This window comes from Rhincodon typus, chromosome 9, assembly GCF_021869965.1.
Source record: "Rhincodon typus isolate 14 chromosome 9, sRhiTyp1.1, whole genome shotgun sequence".
In the NCBI taxonomy this organism is placed as follows: Eukaryota; Metazoa; Chordata; class Chondrichthyes; order Orectolobiformes; family Rhincodontidae; genus Rhincodon; species Rhincodon typus.
Window position 1 is genome coordinate 31215762 of NC_063340.1, and position 15686 is coordinate 31231447.

Consider the following 15686-nt stretch of genomic DNA (forward strand, 5'->3'; position numbering starts at 1 on the left):
CTCTTTAGAACGACGAAGGATGAGAGGTGACTTGATAGAGGTATAGATAGAGTAGACAGTCAGAGACTTTTTCCTAGGGTGGAGGTAGCTTTTACGAGGGGACATAGTTTTAAAGTGAAAGGAGGTAGATATCGGGGAGACGTCAGAGGCAGGTTCTTTACTAGAGAGTGGTAGGGGCGTGGAATGCATTGCCGGAGAGGGTAGTGGAGTCGGCTTCATTAGGGGCATTTAAGCGGCTATTAGATAGGCATACGGATGATAGTATAAGGTAGCGGTGGAGGTTAGATAGACCTTAGGTTTAGGGTAAAAGTTCGGCACAACATCGTGGGCCGAAGGGCCTGTATTGTGCTGTACTGTTCTATGTTCTAAAAGTAGTATTTTGATCTTTAAACAAAGTGGTTAACACAATTTTAACTCCTTTTAAGCATTTTAATTAAAGAATGCAATTAACCCAAGATGCATGATGCATGACAGTAAAGTCCTAGTGCCGTGTGACAGTTTAGAGGACTCTGACATGAGATACTTTCTTTAAACAATGACCTATGATCTAAAATGCACTGAAAGGAGCAGTGGAAGCAGATTCAAGAACTGGATAAATACTTCAATGGGAGAAAAATTTACCAAGGTTGAGAATATTGCAGAAGTGGGACTAAGTGGACAGATCTTTCAAAGTGCTGGCACAGAAACAACAGGCTAAATAATTAGAGATAACACAGCGTGGAGCTGGAGGAGCACAGCAGGCCAGGCCACATCGAGGAGCAAGATTCTGAAACGAACCGAAACGTCAACTTTCCTGCTCCTTTGATGCTGCCTGGCCTGCTGTGCTCCTCCAGCTCCAAAATGTGATCTCGGACTCCAGCATCAGCAGTTCTTACTGTCTCAAGCTAAACAATTAGCTTCTTTACTGCAATCTATGAAGAGTAGCAGAGCTCTGTTAGAGTATGAAGCACTCGCCACAGGAAACAATTGTCGCAGAATTATGATAATACAGGGGTAGCAGGCTATGATTATTGTTAGATTATTCTAGCAACAAGCTAGTGTGCATAGAATTGGATGAATGACTGTGTTCTTCAGTGTAAGATCTCCATGGTTATAGCCCTCAATCAGCAACTATGCTTTAGAAGAATTAAACTAAAGCGCAAAAGACAATGTTGTCCAGGAGAATACTGAGATACAGGCTATTAGACTAGACGGGATTGAGGTTCATAAGGAGGAGGTGTTAGCAATTCTGGAAGGTGTGAAAATAGATAAGTCCCCTGGGCTGGATGGGATTTATCCTAGGATTCTCTGGGAAGCTAGAGAGGAGATTGCAGAGCCTTTGGCTTTGATCTTTATGTCGTCATTGTCTTCAGGAATAGGGCCAGAAGACTGGAGACTAGCAAATGTTGTCTCCTGGTTCAAGGGGAGTAGAGACAACCCTGGTAATTTAGACCAGTGAGCCTTACTTCGGTTGTGGGTAAAGTGTTGGAAAGGATTATAAGAGATAGGATTTATAATCATCTAGAAAGGAATAATTTGATTAGGGATAGTCAACACGGTTTTGTGAAGGGTAGGTCGTGCCTCACAAACCTTATTGAGTTCTTTGAGAAGGTGACCAAACAAGTGGATGAGGGTACATCGGTTGATGTGGTGTATATGGATTTCAGTAAAGCGTTTGATAAGGTTCCCCATGGTAGGCTATTGCAGAAAATACGGAGGTATGGGATTGAGGGTGATTTAGCGGTTTGGATCAGAAATTGGCTAGCTGTAAGAAGACAGAGGGTGGTGGTTGATGGGAAATGTTCATCCTGGAGTTCAGTTACTAGTGGTGTACCTCAAGGATCTGTTTTGGGGCCACTGCTGTTTGTCATTTTTATAAATGACCTGCATGAGGGCGTAAAAGGATGGGTTAGTAAATTTGCGGATGACACCAAAGTCAGTGAAGTTGTGGATAGCGCAGAAGGATCTTGCGGGTTACAGAGGGACATAGATAAGCTGCAGAGCTGGGCTGAGAGGTGGCAAATGGAGTTTAATGCGGAAAAGTGTGTGAGGTGTTTCACTTTGGAAAGAGTAACAGGAATACAGAGTACTGGGCTAATGGTAAGATTCTTGGTAGTGTGGATGAGCAGAGAGATCTCGGTGTCCATGTGCATCGATCATTGAAAGTTGCCACCCAGGTTGATAACGTTATTAAGGCGGCGTATGGTATATTAAGTTTTATTGGTAGAGGGAGAGAGTTTTGGAGCCACGAGGTCATGTTGCAGCTGTACAAAAAACTCTGGTGCGGCCGCACTTGGAGTATTGCGTACAGTTCTGGTCGCCGCATTATAGGAAGGATGTGGAAGCATTGGAAAGGGTGCAGAGGAGATTTACCAGGATGTTGCCTGGTATGGAGGGAAGGTCTTATGAGGAAAGGCTGAGGGACTTGAGGCTGTTTTCGTTAGAGAGAAGGTTAAGAGGTGACTTGATAGAGACATACAAGATGATCAGAGGATTAGATAGGGTGGACAGTGGGAGCCTTTTTCCTCGGATGGTGATGGCTAGCACAAGGGGACATAGCTTTAAATTGAGGGGTGATAGATATAGGACAGATGTCAGAGGTAGGTTCTTTACTCAGAGTAGTAAGGGCATGGAATCGTCATTGGATAAACATATGGATGATAATGGAATAGTTTAGGTTAGATAGGCTTCAGATTGGTTTCACAGGTTGGCGCAACAGAGGGCCGAAGGGCCTGTACTGCGCTGTAATGTTCTATGTTCTACGTCAAGAATTTTGACAAATATTTTAAAAACTGGAAGTTGGAGTAATGAACAAGCTTTCCCTCTTGTTTTCTATGCTAAAATATAAAAAGCAAGGAACCAGCTTCTTTCAAGTTGCATAATTCAGTTAATCGTCAGTACTGCAAATACATAAACTTTCATTACATCTGGTACTCTGGACCGCCAAATCCACATTCATAATGACAACCACTCCTTGATATGCAAAAGCCAATATCATACTTTGTAATGAGTGTAAATTGTAACATCCTGTAAAAGAGCATCAAGTCACATGCTACTTTGATGGGGGACGTGGGAGGGTATTTTTGAATAAGCTACTTTTATCCCTGCCATCTTGAGAAAAGAAAATGAACATGTAAATTACATTGTAGGATCCCTTGTCTGAAATATAAAAAACTGCTTTGATCATAATCAAGTCTCAAAGTGCATCTACCTTTTTCTCAAGCTTTAACCAGTTTGGGTATCCTTTGTTGTCTGTATATTGGAGTCCAAAATACCAGATCTCGCGTAGGCCAACAGTTTTAACAACCTGTATAAGAAAAACGTGTATAAAACATCAACTTAAAACCTGCAGACTAATTGAGTTATTCACAAAACTCTTTTCAAACTGCACATTATATTCAGCTTTGAGCTCTCCATGAGACAGGAAAATATAGGATAAGAACAGAAGTTCACAATTGAAACTTGGAGTTTAAGAGTCGATGTTGAAGAAGTGATTGTAACAAAGTCAGTCAGGTGAACCTCAGAATAGGAGTTCCCTGATTGGGGCTGTTAACCTGGTCCTGTTAACAGAAGTGTCAGGTTCTGTTCACTCAGAGCTGGCTCGGAGGAATCCAGACCAGTGTCAAAGTACAATACACATCTAAATAAATGGGTGACAGGATACCGGCCTCTCTCGAATTATTTCATTTGGAACCTGATTAAATGGGATCAACCAATTTTGAAGCAAAGATGTTAGATGAGAGACAGCCAATAACAGCACCTTTAATAACAGACTCCTTTAATAAATGTTAATATTGCACTCTGTTTTATGTAGGCAAACTGGGAGCAACCCCTCAATCAGGGAATAACTAAAGTTTGGCAGAGGAATGTCTTCATTAAGCTAACTGAAGATGGAGTGGCTGTGTCTTGCTGCCTGGAATATTTTATATCCCATCTCTTTGTAATCTAAGGTTCAATGGAAAAAAGAGTCTCAACAGATTCAAAATTAAAATGTTGATCAGTCTTCAAAAGGTAATCCTCTGATTTGAAAAACAGCCATGTACTACAGCTGTTTTCATCCTTCGGATACAGCCTCTTTCATTATAAAAGTTGCCAGCTCTGGCAAAAGGGCCTCCCCTTACACCACATGGTGTAAGATTGAAAAGGAGAAAAGGCCAGGCTTTTAAAACAAAACAAACGCTTGGCATAGAAACAATATGTAGATTGAAATAAGGTCCATGTACATGGCTACAAGAATACATATTCATATCTCTAATGTAATGGTCTATATTTAATCATGCTTAAAACATAGATGTAGAGCCACTTTCTTGCAATATAAATAATTCAATATATTAGCAGCACTACAATTACAAAAAAAAAATCTTTCAATACATCTGGCTACTCTGGATGTTATTATCATTGGCATCCACAATGATACTCACTCTTTGATAAGAAGGATGTCATCCACAATCAATGGCACAGCAATTTTAACATTGTTTGATGTCGCATAACCTGATGCTTAATTTGTGTGGTTTGGAGGCAGATGTTGAGCAACGTCAAAATAGAATTAAACACGTCCAGTGTATATCAACACCACCCTGTCCCATTGAAACCCCATACCAAGACCAGAAGGGAATGTAATGGATTTGATTTATGAATTTTAAGCAAGCATTTGATAAAAGTATCACAGGTTGGTTAATAATATTGGCTCTTGGAAATAAAAAAGGGAAGAAACATTTTGACACTTTCTGTAACTTCTTAAATTTATGTTATGTAAAGGAATTTTGATTAACTTGAGAGAATGTTCTGTATGAACTTCATATTCAGGTATACACAGTGGTTCAACACCGTACACAATGAAAAAAATGGCAGCGAAAACATATTTGGCAGCACAGTGTTTAGCACTGCTGCCTCAGCACCAGGGACCCAGGTTTGATTCAAATCTTGGATGACCATCCGTGAGGAATTTGCACGCTCTCCCCACGTCTGCGCAGGTTTCCACCAGGCGCCTCCCGTTTCCTCTCTCAATTCAAAGATGTGCAGGTCAGGTTGATTGACATACTAAATTGCCTCAGTCTCAAGGGATATGCAGGTTAGGAGGATTAGCCATGGGACATGCAGGGTTGTGTCAACAAATAGGAGAGGAGAGGAGGAAGCAAATTTTTCCTGACCAAGATGGGATTCAATTTTTCCAGCAGACATGTTGTCCACAAAATCCCAGTACAATGGAATATGCTGAAGTTAATAAAATTCTGGATTCATCATGATTAACAATAACATTTCACGGAGGATTCTTATAGTCCATTAAAGGAAGCAGCTGCCAAGAAATACTGTTGCAGATTATATCCCTGATTTAAAAGAAACTCTTGGCACTGTGGGCACCATTTAAATTAAGTGACTTTTAAAAGAAAGTCTATAGGAGGTTTAAAGAACCAACTGCAGACCAAGATTTTGACCAAAATGATCTGACATGGAAAAAGGCTCAATGTTGAGACCACAATCATGTAAATGGCAGAAAGGATAGTTGCAAATTTCAAGGAAGTAATTTTCTTGAGCCAGCAGGGGTGATCCACTGGATGTCACAAGATTCAGGACTTGTCAGTCAAGCTCAGTTTCAAAGTCAGAAATGTAGATGCTACCATTCCCATTGGTGGGCATCAACCATCTAAAATGGCCTTATTGTAAGATCCAGATGGTGAGCAGGAATTGGAAACAGTGACACTCCAAGTTGTGGTAAGGCTCTACGTTGCAGCCACGAAGATCATGAAAGATCTAAAGCTAGTTCAGGATATTCTCAAATGCTCAGTTGGCAGATGTGGAAACAGAAGTTAGTTATCGAAGAGGAAGATGAAAAGTTGGTCTCAGAACAAGAAAACCAGCACATATAAAGATGAAAATAATGGAATAAAGTGACAAAGTTAGGCAGTATTGCAGAATGTACATGATATCAAGATGACAAAAGAGATATGGATAGACTAGGTGAATGGGCAAAACTGTGGCAGATGGAGTTCAAAGAAAGTGAGAGTTTCTCCATTTTGGACTAGAGGGATACAAGGGGTACTTTCAAGATGACATTGAGTTAAATACAGTGGATGCCAAAAGAAACTCGGGGATTCACAGGCATAGATCTTTAAAATGTCATGAACACATACAAAATAATCAAAATGGTTAATGGAACTGGAGTATGAAGATGCAGACGTCATACTGCAGCTATACAAAACCCTTGTTAGGCCCCACTGGGAGTTTTGACAGCAGACCTGGGTATCCTGTAGCTTAGAAAGGTATATTGGCCTTGGAAGGAATTCAATGTAGGCTTTCAAGAATGATAACCCCTGAAGTCCATTCTTGAAAGGTAAGTCTGAGGACAGATTATGTAAATTAAATTTTTTTTTCTAGAATTTAGAGGTTAGGCAGTGATCTGATCAAAGTCTTCAAAATAGTAACAGGAAAAGACAGTAGATAAAGATTAAATATTTTCACTGGTTGCAGATTCTAGATTCAAAGGGTCACATTCTGAGAATTAGGGCACTATTCAGGACAGATGTTAGAAGCACTTCTATGCAAAGAGTTAGAAGCTTGGAACTCTTCTGCAAATGACAGTTGATGCTAGATCAGTCATTAATTTTAAATCTAAGATTAATTATTTTTTGTTAATCAAAGATATCAAGGGATATGGCTCAGAGGCAGATATATGGAATTAAATCACAGATCAGTAAGAATCTCGAGGGGGCTGAAGGACCTACTCCTATTCCTATGATAGGATTCCAGTATACAGAGTAGAAATGAAATTCAGACATTCACAACTTGATTTCATCATTGAATGTTGCTGCTTGTGTTGCTTCTGCAAAGAACAAGTAACTCCCAAGTCTCATTCCCTTGCACAAAGCTGGTGTAAAGCCTCCATCTTCTGTCGTGACATTATGGATTTCTTACAGAAACTCAGCACTCACGCATCAGTCAAACCCGGAACACTCCTGATCACAATGGACGTTTTGGCATTCTACACCAGCATCCCCCATGATGATGGCATCGCTGCACCAGCTTCAGTACTCAATACCACACCAACTGCCAATTTCCAGACGCCACCCTACAACTCATCTGCTTCGCCCTTGACCAGATCGTCTTCATCTTCGACAACCAGTTCTCCATCCAGACATATGGAACAGCCACGGGAACTAGATTTCCTCTCCAATATGCCAACATTTTCATGCACAGGTTCAAATAAGAGTTCTTTGCTGCGTAGAACCTCTGAACGCTATACACCAGAAAAATTGACGACATTTTCTTCCTTTGGACCCCTGGCAAGGAATCACTTAAACAACTACATAGTGATATCAACAAGTTTCATCTCACCATTGGACTTACCATGGTCTACTCTTTAGAATCAGTCTCATTCTTGGACACATGCATCTCCATCAAGGATGGAGACCTCTGTACCTCACTCTACCGCAAGCCCACGGATAACCTCACAATGCTGCATTTCTCTAGCTTCCACCCCAAACATATTAAAATAACCATCCCCTATAGACAAGCCCTGCACTACACAGGATCTGCTCCGATGTGGAGGAATGAGGCAGACACCTGAAGGTGTTGAAGGACGCCCTCATTAGGAACAGGATACAATGCTCAACTCATTGATCGCCGGTTCTGACATGCCACAGCAAAAAACTATAATAACCTCCTCAGAAGACAGACACAGGATACATCCGATAGGGTACCCTTCGTCGCCCAGTATTTCTTGGGAAGGAGAAACTATGCCATGTTCTTGGCAGCCTTCGACACATTATCAACGACGAGCACCTTGCCAAGATCTTCCCCATGCCTCCAAACAACCACCAAACCTTAAACAAACCGTTGTCTGCAGCAAACTACCCAGTCCTCTGGACAACATTGACCACGACACTGTACAATCCTATCATAGCAACCTCTGCAAGCCATGTCAGATCTTCGACATGGAGTGTGCCATCACATGTGGGAACAGCATCCACCACAAACACAGCAGATACTCACATGCCTCGGCCAACATTGTCCATCTCATATGCTGCAGACAAGGATGCCCCGAGGCATATTTGGCAAAACCATGCACGTGCTATGACAATGGATGAATGGACACGGTGCAATAATTGCCAGACAGGGATGCTCCCTCCCTGGTGTTAATGTCACACTACAGGTGACCCCACCACACTGCGCGCGCACACACACACACACACACACTCTTCCTCACTATCTCGCACATGCAAATCTATGGGGTGATTTGGTATTTGCGGATACATTCTATTTTGCTCAAAAAGCACACAATTTATCAACAGTCAGTCAATACGGCATTTTATAAATTCCTACTTCAGAAATAAAACCAGCCTAACTCCAAACCAAAACACATACAGATTCTAACCAAGCCTCACACCTAACATGCATTGTCTGACTTAAAATGTCACCTCTTTACACTGATAAAACCTTTCTTTCTCTCAGGGCAGTGACTTCAAAGGACTTCATGGATTTACATAAATATTAGTCAATTAAAACCTTCTAACTGATTGAAGATTTAACAGCATCTTAGGTTTATTTAGTACATCCTCATCAGTGATGCAACCTTTTGATTTTTTTTACTTATAAATTCTAAATTCTGTGTTTGATACTACCTCTCTCACTAACACCTGAAGGAGTAAGACTCTGAAAGCTTGCATTTTCAAGTAAACCTGTTGGACGATAACCTGGTGTTGTGTGATTTCTGACTGTGAAACAAATTGGGTATTCCTATCCAGTGTTATGTGGAATTTGTATTACAGTGCAATATAACACATTCAATTACTTATCATTGGCAACAGGAAGTGGCAACAAAATCCAATTCCATAAGAAAATATATACTGGGCTGAGTTGTTTATAGTATATAGGGATCTGCATGAAGTGCTGAGAGTGAGTACAAAGTGATCTGTAAACAGGAAAGCCCAATGTTAAAACTAGGCATCTTAAGGCTAAAGTGAGGATAAAGAGCAAAGTACAGGGTTAGGCCATTGCTTTATACACAATTAGAAGTGCGATTAGATTTTTAACAAAACAGGGGCTATTAAAAAGGTGAAGAGCAGTAAATGGGCTGCCAGAAATAAGAAAGGGATGATCCCCTGGTTAGGATTGTATTATAGGCCCCTCCAGTAGTCAGCAGGAAATTGAGAGGCAAATACGTAAGGAGATATGTAGGGTGGCACAGTGGTTAGCACTGCTGCCTCTCAGTGCCAGGGACCTGGGTTCGATTCCACCATCGGGCGACTGTCTACGTGGAGTTTGCACATTCTCCCAGTGTCTGCATGGGTTTCCTCCGAGTGCTCCAGTTTCCTCCCACAGTTCAAAGATGTGCAGGCTAGGTGGGTTATATTGCGATGGGTCGGTGTAGACTTGGACAGAAGGGCCTGTTTCCACACTGTAGGGATTCTATGATCTCAGACATCTGTAGAAATAATACAGCTGTAATGGTAGGGATTTTAACTTTCCAGGGACTGTCCGACAGGGAAGGGAGGGGAAGTTTGTTAAGTGCACACAACAAAACATTATTGGAGAAAGAGCAAAATTCTACCTTCTCTGGAGGAATAAGGCAGGGCAATTGATTACAGTGTCAGTGAGGAAGTACTTTGGGGCCAGTGATCATAATTCTATTAGTTTTAAAATATTTATGGAAAAAGGATAGAACTATTAAAAAGTTTAAATTGGAGTAAGGCCAATTTTGACAGGATTAGACAGGTACTTTCAAAAATTGATTAAGGGATGGTTGGGAAGTGGGAGGCCTTTAAAAATGAGATAAACAAGAATCTAGAGATAGTATATTCTGGTAAGTGCGAAAGACAAGGTTGGTAGGTGTAGGGAATGTTAGATGACTACAGAAATTGATGTCAAGAGAAAAGGAGGCACATGTCAGGTACAGACAACTGGGATTAAGTGAATCCCTAGAGGAGTAGATTGGCAGTAGGATTACCCTGGAGGGAAACATCAGGAAGGCAAAAAAAAGGGATGTGAAAAGGCTTTGTCAAATCGAGTTAAGAAGAATCCAAAGAGATTCTATAAGTACTTTAAGGGCAAAGGAACAATTGGGCTGCTTAAAGATCAAATTGGAGATGGGCGAGATACTAAATGAATATTTCGCATCAGTATTTACTATGGAGAAGGACATGGAAGCTAAGGAACTTGGGGAAATAAATAGTGCTGTCTTGAAAAGTGTTCATATAACAAAGGAGGTGCTGCTGGATGTCTTACTACGTAAACGTGGATAAATCTCTAGGCCCTGATAAGGTATATCCCAGAACTTTGTGGGAAGCTACAGAAGAGATTACTGGGCCCTTTGCCGTCATAGGGGCCATGGGCGAGGTACCAGAAGACTGGAGATATTTAAATAATGCCACCACATTAACAAAGGCTGTAAGAAAAAGCCAGGGAACTATAGACCAGTGAGTCTTACATCACTGGTGGGTCAATTGTTGGAGGTGATACTGAGGGACAGGATTTACATGCATTTGGGAAGCCAAGGACTGATTAGGGATAGTCAGCATGGCTTTGTGCGTGGGAATCAAGTTCGGGAGACACTGTCTTTTTGAAGAAGTGGCAGAGGATTGATGAAGGCAGAGCAGTAAATGCTGTCTATATGGCCTGCAGTAAAGCATTCAACAAGGTTCTGCATGGTAGACTGGTTAATAAAGGTTGGATCACATGGGATGCAGAGGGAGCTTGCCAATTGGATACAAAATTGGCTTGAAGGTAGGAGACAGAGGGCAATGGTGGAGGGTTGCTTTTCAGTCTGGAGGCCTGTGACCAGCAGTGTGCCACAAGGATCGGTGCTGGGTCATTGCTTTGTCATTTATATAAATAATTTGGATGTTAATATAGGAGGTATGGTTAGTAAGTTTGCATATGGCATCAAAATAGGTGGTGTAATGGACAGTTAAGGAGATTATCTCAGTACTACAGGACATGGATCAGACAGGCCAATGGGTCGCAGAGTGGTAGATAGAGTTTAATTTAGATAATTGTGAAGTGTTGCATTTTGGTAAGGCAAAGCAGGGAAGGATTTTACCATTAATGGTACGGCCCTAGGGAGTGTTGCCGAACAAAGAGATCGCGGGATGCAGGTGATTAGTTCCTTGAGCGTGGAGTTGCAGGTGGGCAGTGCAGAGAAGGCAGCATTGGCACGCTTGCCTTCATTGGTCAGAGCGTTGAGTCTATGAATTGGGATGACACATTGCACCTGTACAGGTCATTGGCGAGGCCACTTTTAGTAAACAGTGTACAATTCTGGTTGCCCTTCTATAGGAAGGTTGTTGTTAAACTCAAGGGGGTTCAGGAAAGATTTACAAGAATATTGCCGGGGTTGGAGGGTTTCAGTTATAGGAAAAGGCTGGGAATTTTCCCCCTGGAGCATTGAAAGCTGAGGGCATGATCTTATCAAGGGTTTTTAAAATCATGAGGGGCATGGAAAGGGTGAAAAGCTAAGGTCTTTTTCTAGAGGGGTGGAAACGAGAAGCCAAAACTAGAGGGCACAGGTTGAAGGTGAGGGAGAAAAGATTTAAAGTGATCGGAGGAAAAACTTTTTCATCCCAAGGGTGGTGCATGTATGGAATGAGCTGCTAAAGGAAGTGGCAGAGGCAGATACAACACAAACATTTAAAAGGCATCTGGATTGGGTATACGAATAGGAAGGGTTTAGAAGGATATGGACCAAATACTGGCAAATGGGACTCGGTTAGATTGGGATGCCTGGTCAGCGTGGTGAGTTGAACCGAAGGGTCCGTTTCTGTGCTGTATGACTCTGACTCTATATCATGGCAGTTCAAAACGCAGACAAGTCTGTTCAGATTTGTGGTGATAATAAACAGTGAATGAAGATGATCATGAATGACACTTACCCATTGTCAACGAGTGAAAATTTACAAATTTAACCCTTGGAAAGTTGCTAATCAAGAGGTGTCAAATGCATATTTGCAATTAGAACCACTGATGAGCACAGAACTGCTCATCATTTGCACACACAAAAGGGTTCTATCAATATGAAGGGTTACCATTTGGGGTGTCTTGTGCTCCCAGTGTTCCAGGGATTAAGAAAGATAAAAAGTGTGCGTTACTTCATGGATGACACTTAGGTGAGCATTAACATAAAGTGCACTTTGTAACATTGAACTAAATTCAAAATTGACGTCATTCTTGCATAGTCAAAACTGAAAAGAACTACTGCTGCTTCCTGGTTTCAAATGCAATAGACCTGGGTCACCAAAGAGATGGTGAAGGCAGAGAGGATTGGGGGATTTTGAGTGTAAAACAATGTACAAAGATGAACTTGGAATATTCAAAAGGGATCATTGCGTGCTTTTCAAGTTCATCTCAGAGTTAGTTAATACACTTGCTTCACTACATTAACAGCACAAAAGATAGTATGGAGTGGAAGCGGTCAGTGGAGTGTCAGAGTGCATTTGAAGTGAACTGTTCCCACCTATTTGGATCCTAAGGGTGGAAAAATGGTTATGGCAAGTGATATTTCACCACAGGAGTTAGGTACTGTTTTTCAGATCATGGAGAAGCCTGTAGCTTCACATTCTTGAACAGAGTCAAATTGAGAAAGAGCAATTAGCAAGCATGTGGTGTTTTTAAGATTCCACAAATATCAAAATGCACTTCCCACTGCTTTGTCACTGGCTATCAAGCCCTTATGGTCATATTTGGTTCAAAACGGGGGAGTAACACCCCTACAGGGAGCACAACTTCAGAGGTGTGAGTTGATTTTAATGGCCCAGCAGTACCGTGTTAAATAGGTTGGCACAGTGCTCAGTGGTTAGCACTGCTGCCTCATAGCGCCAGGGAATGGGTTCCATTCTAGCCTCACACGACTGTCTGTATGAAGTTTGCACATACTCCCCATGTCTACATGGGTTTCCGGTGCTCCGGTTTCCTCCCACAGTCCAAAGGTGGGCAGGTCAGATGGGTTGGCTATATTAAATTGCCCATAGTGTCTAGGGTGGGAAATGCAGGGAAAGAGTATAGTGTGGGATTGGGTGGAATGCTCTTCAGAGGGTTGGTGTGGACTCAATGGGCCAAATGACCTGCTTCCACACAGCAAGGATTCTATTCTGTTCAATTCAAATGCAAGTCAATAGAGCACAATAATGAGCCTGTTCTATGATTTCCCATGAAGGTTGATTTAATTCTAGTCACCAAGTTACCTGTGAAGTACTTTACACACAAATGACATGCAGTGTGTGAAGAAATTAGGGAAGAAACCTGGATGTCAGCAGCAAAGAAAGGGAAAAGCATTAAAATTCATGCATGATATATGGTGGATGGAAGTTAAAAGGTTCAATGCTACTCAGAACGTCAGAAATTAGATGGCACCAGGTTATAGTCAAATAGGTTTATTTGAAATCACAAGCTTTCAGAGTGTAGCCCCTTCTTCAGGTGAAGTGAGGGAGAAGCACACGGACACAGAATTTGTAGGCAGAGAGATCAAAAGTTCATAAATGGTGTGAGTGGAGTGTTGAATAGCAAGTCTCTGCAGGTGATCAAAAAATTGTTAGACAGTGCGAGTAAAGTGTCAACAGATGAATAATAAATGAAGGGATGACCCATAATCCGATTAAATGAGGTAGAGAGATAATTACAAGAAATTAAAAACAAGGTGATGCTGGAGACAAACCAAATGACTGGAATAACACGATAGGCATAAGAGGATCTAACCAAAGTAATAAGCAATCCAAAACTGTACAAACTAATTAAGGTAGAGAGATCATAAGAATTTATCAAGGTGATGATGCCAAAACAGTAAGGAAGATTTTACAGATACAGAACACAGTGTGGTGGGGTCACGTGGCGCGACATGAACACAAGATCACAGTTGAGGCTATCTTCACGGGTACACAACTTGGCAATCAGTTTCTGCTCGGTGATTCTGTGTTTTCATGTGTCTTGAAGGCTACCGCCTTGCAGGACACTTAACTGAAGATCAGAGGCCACATGGCATGGTATATTGGTGAATCCAAGCAGACGCTACAACAACAAATGAATGGACACCGCGCAACAAATTGCCAGACAGGAATGTTACTTCCCAGTCAAGGAGCACTTCAGTGGTCAAAGGACATTGAGCCTCCAATTTCAGGTAAGCGTTCAAGGCGGCTTTCGAGATACACAACGCAGAATCACTGAGCAGAAACCAACAGCCAAGTGCTGTGCCCATGAAGACGGCCTCAACCGTGACATTGGGTTCATTCAGCACTACTTGGCCCCACCACAGTTCTGTAAATGTAATATCTTCCTTACTATCCTGCTTTGAATAACCTTGATAAATGATCTCTCTACCGTAATTAGATAAAATCATCATTCTTGGGGACTTCAGTACCAGAGCTGGACAGGATGCTCAATTTGGGAAAGGACCAGAGGAAAAAAAAAAGGAGTGAGGAATTCCAGCTCCAACAGAATTCTCCTGCTCACCAGTACGTGTGGACTACCAGCTGGTCATCACCAACACTGTTCTGCCAAAAAGACAAGTTTAAGACTTCTTAGAGGTATCCACAAGCAAAAGTACTGGCACGAGACTGACTTCATTGCCAAAGCAACGACCAGTGCAGATGACTACTGGCCAGACCACTGGCTCAACCGTTCCTCATTGTCAATCAAAAACTACCAAAAGCAGCCGAAGATGAAGAAACAGTTCAGAAAAAAGTGCTGTGGTTGGTTCGTTGACCAAGCTGGTTCATTAGTTTGCAGACATTTCATTATCCTGCTGGGTAACTTCATCAGTGCAACCTCTGATGAAGCATTGTTGTATTTTCCCCATTTACTGTTGGAGTTGAATACCTCATTTCTGTTTTTGCAGTGGTGTATATTTAGGGTCTAATTCTGTGTGTTTATTGATGGCCTTCTTGATGGAGAAACAGGCCTGTAGGAATTCCCGTGCTTGTCTCTGTTTCTGACCAGGGTATACACAAAGGCCAGACACGGAATCAAGACCAAAATTTCAACAGTAACCACCCCAACACCCATAAAATGGAGTTGCGCAAAAACACTATTCAAGTGAACCACAACACATTGCAGCAACCCAGAACTACGCCAAAAAGAAGAAGAATATCTCCAAGTATTTAGAGGCAACGGATACCCGAACAGCTGGATCCAACGATGCCCATCACACAAACAACAGGAAGCTAAAGTACGCCCCAAAACACGTCGCGATGCTGAGGAAGTCGTGGATAGCACGTTCAGCAAATTGTTCACACCGCAGATTAGGATTGCTGAGGGAGAAAGGGAATGGGTGACCAAAAGGCAGAGAAAAAGCAGGAAGGCAGTGCAGGTGTCCCCTGCGGTCATCTCCCTCCAAAACAGGTATACCTTTTTGGATACTGTTGGGGGAGATGGCTCACCAGAGGAAGGCAGCAGTAGCCAGGTTCATGGCACTGTGGCTGGCTCTGTTGTATAGAAGGGCGGGAAAAAGAATGGAAGGGCTATAGTCATAGCGGATTCGATTGTAAGGGGAGTAGATAGGCGGTTCTGTGGTCGAAAACGAGACTCCCGAACGGTATCAGAGATAGTAGGAACACTGCAGATGCTGGAGAATCTGATATAACAGGGTGCAGAGCTGGATGAACACAGCAGGCCAAGCAGCATCAGAGGAGCAGGAAATCTGACGTTTCGGGCCTAGAATTTTCTGAAGAAAGGTCTAGGCCCAAACCTCAGCTTTCCTGCTCCTCTGATGCTGCTTGGCCTGCTGT

General features: G+C 42.1%; 1 protein-coding gene across 1 annotated transcript in view; it reads right to left on the reverse strand.

Moving 5' to 3' along the window:
- The window catches only part of LOC109912827 (ezrin-like), a 126982-nt gene that overhangs the window by 21799 nt on the left and 89497 nt on the right, over nt 1-15686 (reverse strand). Inside the window, exon 4 of the mRNA XM_048600971.1 lies at nt 3191-3286. Within this exon, the coding sequence (XP_048456928.1) occupies nt 3191-3286 (96 nt within the window). The remainder of the gene's footprint in view (nt 1-3190; nt 3287-15686) is intronic.